We start from the raw sequence: 4381 nt of genomic DNA, 5'->3' as shown, positions 1-4381 counted from the left end.
GCCCTAACCTCAAGATCCTCCATTACAATGTCAGCCAAGATCGGAGAAAGGGGGGAACCCATGGGTGTGCCAAACGTTTGCTTATATATAGTGTTATTAAAGTAAAAATAAGTTGATGTAAAAATAAACATAAATAAAAAATAAAAATAAATAAATATTAAAGGAAAAATAAGTTGATGAAGAATTTATAAAAGACATAGAGAGCATGACTAATGATAATAATTTATCTTTTGTTACACATATCAGAAATATAGTGATTCCGGAATTAAGTGATTTTTTACATAATAGTTTAGGTTTGAATTCTCACGATATCAAAATTAATAGTATGTTGAAATTCACAACCAATTGGTGTAAGAACAATGATGATATTATTTTTACCCGCGCTGATAAGGGCAATTCTACTGTGGCATTGGATAGAAGTTACTATAATGATAAAATTCAGGAGTTATTGAATGACACTGAAACCTATACTTTGGTTAAAAAGAATCCTGCTTTAAATTTAGAAAAAAGTCTCAATAATCTTTTAAAGAAATGGCACCAAAAAAATTACATTAATAATAGTCAATTATGGTGTCTGAGATCCAGTGATTCTCTTTTGCCTAAAGCCTATGCATTACCAAAAATCCATAAAGAGGGAATTCCGTTCAGGATTATCGTCTCTTCAGTTAATACAGCCTTATATCAATTAGCTAGTTTTTTACAAGACATTATTTCAAAAAGTATTCCTTCTGCCAGGAGCAAAGTAAAGAATAGTTTTGACCTTTTCAAAAGATTAAATGGATTTCAGATTGATGAAACGGAATGTCTGATTTCGTTGGACGTTGTGTCTCTTTTCACGAATATTCCTATAGAACTAGCGATAGAGGGAATTGAGAGAAGGTGGAATTCCATAGGGTGTTCCACGAACATCCCAAAGAAAGAGTTCTTGGAAGCGATTAAATTTGTTTTGACATCAACTTATTTTTCCTTTAATAACACTATATATAAGCAAACGTTTGGCACACCTATGGGTTCCCCCCTTTCTCCGATCTTGGCTGACATTGTAATGGAGGATCTTGAGGTTAGGGCACTTAAATTGTTACAATTGGAAGATTTGATATATTTCAGATATGTGGATGACTCGTTTATGATTGCTTCTAAAGATAAAATTTCTAAAATTGTAAAAGTTTTTAATGAACAACATATGAGGCTCAAATTTACAGTGGAACGGGAGGTTAATCATGAGCTTTGTTTTTTGGATTTATTGATTGTTAACAAAGATAACAAAATAGTTATCGACTGGTATCATAAGAAAACTTTCTCGGGTAGATATCTCTCTTTTTATTCCAATCATCCAACTTGTCATAAGATCGGAATGATATTCAGTCTTGTTGACAGAGCAATTTCATTATCGGATCCTATTTACTACAGTAAAAATCTGGAATTTGTAATAGAGGTCTTATTGGATAATGGATATCCATTAGATTTTATTTTCAAAAATATTAATAACAGAATTAGGACTTTAGCTCACAAAGATGTTATATGTGACAAAACTAACGATGATAAAGAATTGAGACAGCTCATGGTGATCCCTTATGTTAATTCTATTAGTAACAAGGTTTCAAAATCGATTAATAAAGCTAATTACATGATTGGTTACAGGTGTTTAAATAAATTGAATAGATTTATTAAAGTTCAAAAAGATAAGAATGAACAGGAAAATAATAATAATGTTATTTATAAAATTGATTGTAAGAATTGTGAAGCGTCATATGTTGGACAAACCAAGAGACAATTGAAAACGAGAATAAAAGAACATAAGAATAACTTTAAATTGGATCAATCTAAACATTCTGTTATTACTAATCATATGAATGAAAATAATCATGAATTTAATTGGGATGCTGTTAATATTTTAGATTTTGAGAGTAACTATAGGAAAAGAAATATATCTGAAATGATTCACATCAAAGAGCAGAAGAAAGGCTTGAATTTAATGAAGGATACAGAGTTATTAGATAAGTCATATTCAAACATAATTTTTGATATTCGTGATAAGAAATTGTAATATTGTGAACTGGCTTGAGGTTACATGTAGAGCGCTCACTGTTTTTGTTTGGTCTATTACATTTCTCAGTTAAACTTTAAACGTTCAACACGTACATCTAAGTTAAATTTTCTCAATATTGTTAACTGAGTTTATTTCTTTTAATTCAATTTATTAGTTGAATTATAAATGTTCTGACCAGTATTTAGTGTTGAAGGATATCGAAATATAAAAAAATTGGGATTGTAAGGACTGCATTCTATATATATTGTCGTAAGATTTCTGATTTATCTATTATTTTTATCGATATTTTGAATTTTATTATTTAATTGTTTATAGATTTTCTCATATGTGGTTAATTTTAACCTTTATTTTAATTTTCATTAATTGGATTTTTAATTTATAAATTTAGTTGATTTTTTTTAATTGTTCTACAGAATTTATATATCTTATCTTTATTTTGTACCTATTTATTTGATCTCATATATATAAGAATGTGTTTGATTAAATTGACAGAATATCATAGATTGCGGATTGTTCTTGCTATCTCAAGACAATATGAAGTTTTTGACACAAAGATTAAGGAATTTCTACCATTGTGTGCGCTTTGGGTGACCATGAGTCAGTTATTGGTTGACATAATTGAATTATTCTGACGATTGTGGTTTAATTGATGAATGACGATACCGTTAGTATGGAAAGTTATGTAGGCAAAATGTTTTGTATTATGTATAAAAAGAAAGAATTTTTTGACAATTATATTGAGTGAGTGGACCGTAGTATTTGAATGTTTCATAAAATTGTTATATACGGATTTATGTTAGACTAAAACACTGAAGAAGGCTTTGTAAGCCGAAACGTTTGTGTATGAATTCAAACTTTTGCGTATGCATTCAAACTTTTGTTTTAAGTATACGTGTAATGAATGAAACTATATAGATTGTTTTATTGATATGTTAGATTATTTAAGATTGTAGCTCGTAATAAGCCTTGTTACATTTTAAATTTTAAATATTATTTTTTTTATTAATACTTGATTATTTTATTACTTGTAAAGGTCTCGTCGTATAGAAGGCGTTGTAATATTTATTATAAGTTTCAAACTGATTATAAATCAGAAATTAATTATTTTCAACTATTTTAAGAAAAAAGAGTTATGTTTCATTATTTTAATAAAAAACAATTTTAATTGATATAACCTATAATGGGAAAAGATAAAAATATAATATACACTAAACAATTACTCAACCTACCTAATGATCCCACAATACAGCGAGCCAAGCATATTCCAGTAATCAATCTAAAACATGAAACAAATAATTAAAATAAGAAATACAAAGTAAAGATAAATTAAATTAAAGATAAAAAGAGATAATGGAATAAAATGAAAAATACTTACCGTAAAAATGATACTGAGAATACCTTGGTGACCCTGAAACAAAGATAGAATTAAATTAAATATATAAAAGGTAAGAATACAAAGATTAATAAAAGTTCACTTAATTGAGTTAAATACAATTATTTCGTTTAGTAGACGTTATGTTGTAACCGGATTTATGCCGTAATTTATTAAAATTCGGTGTTATTTATATTTTCTCAATTTAATTGGATAATAATCATCCGTTGTGACTTACTTCAACGGTCGACACTCTGTTTAACCTTAACAGAGAAGGTTTCTTTGTCCCTGAGTTTTTCCAGTTGTCGGCCGCAACGGTCAGAAGGTCGCTGATTGGCTAGCTTCCCTCCTTCCTTCGCTTTGATTGGCCGCTCGGATCAAGAATCCTCGTCGTGGATGTTTCAGCGTGATGTAGCGTGTCTTGACAATTTATTCGTGGATGGTGTTCGTAGAAATAATTAATTAGGCACTTGGATTAACACAGATTAAAATTTATTCATAAAATGAACATAAAACGATAAAAGGCCAAATCACTCATCCCGTTTCACTCACACTACATACACACTTCCTGACGCTATCTCTGTCTCCCTCTATCTCTATATAACGCGATATGTCGGCTCGCGTCGCACTAATGGATGATGCAATATGGTTTCATCCGATCTACGCGCTAGTTTCTATCTTCGCGATTTACGATCTACGCATTTGTCGCGTCTTCGCTATTTACGGTACGAATCCTTAAAGGATTTAACGAGAAACCGGTAAATTTTTTGCGTCTTACACTTCGCGCGTGAACCTTTTAGGTTACTACGGTAATTTCTTGAATTTCGCGATAACTTTGCCTTTACCCGGCTTTAAAATGAAAACGCATTATGGCTCCGGCACACCAGCGCGATGTTCGTCGCGCGCGACACGCGATATCCAATGAGTGTACAGCTTTACCGATGTTCTCATTCTAAAGG

The 4381-nt window shown here is 30.4% G+C and overlaps 1 protein-coding gene across 1 annotated transcript; it reads left to right on the top strand.

Moving 5' to 3' along the window:
* The first annotated feature begins 205 nt into the window (after positions 1-205).
* On the top strand, positions 206-2047 carry LOC108760014 (uncharacterized). Its single transcript, XM_018505784.1, has one exon. The coding sequence runs from the start codon at positions 206-208 to the stop codon at positions 2045-2047; it is 1842 nt and encodes a 613-aa protein (XP_018361286.1).
* Positions 2048-4381: the final 2334 nt, after the last annotated feature.

The sequence above is a fragment of the Trachymyrmex cornetzi genome, unplaced genomic scaffold (assembly GCF_001594075.2).
Source record: "Trachymyrmex cornetzi isolate Tcor2-1 unplaced genomic scaffold, Tcor1.1 scaffold2100, whole genome shotgun sequence".
Classification (NCBI taxonomy): domain Eukaryota; kingdom Metazoa; phylum Arthropoda; class Insecta; order Hymenoptera; family Formicidae; genus Trachymyrmex; species Trachymyrmex cornetzi.
This window is presented reverse-complemented; position numbering and strand designations above follow the sequence as displayed.

Excerpts from the sequence above, each read along its gene's own strand:
- LOC108760014 (XM_018505784.1), top strand. The coding sequence starts at position 206 with ATGACTAATGATAATAATTTATCTTTTGTTACACATATCAGAAATATA.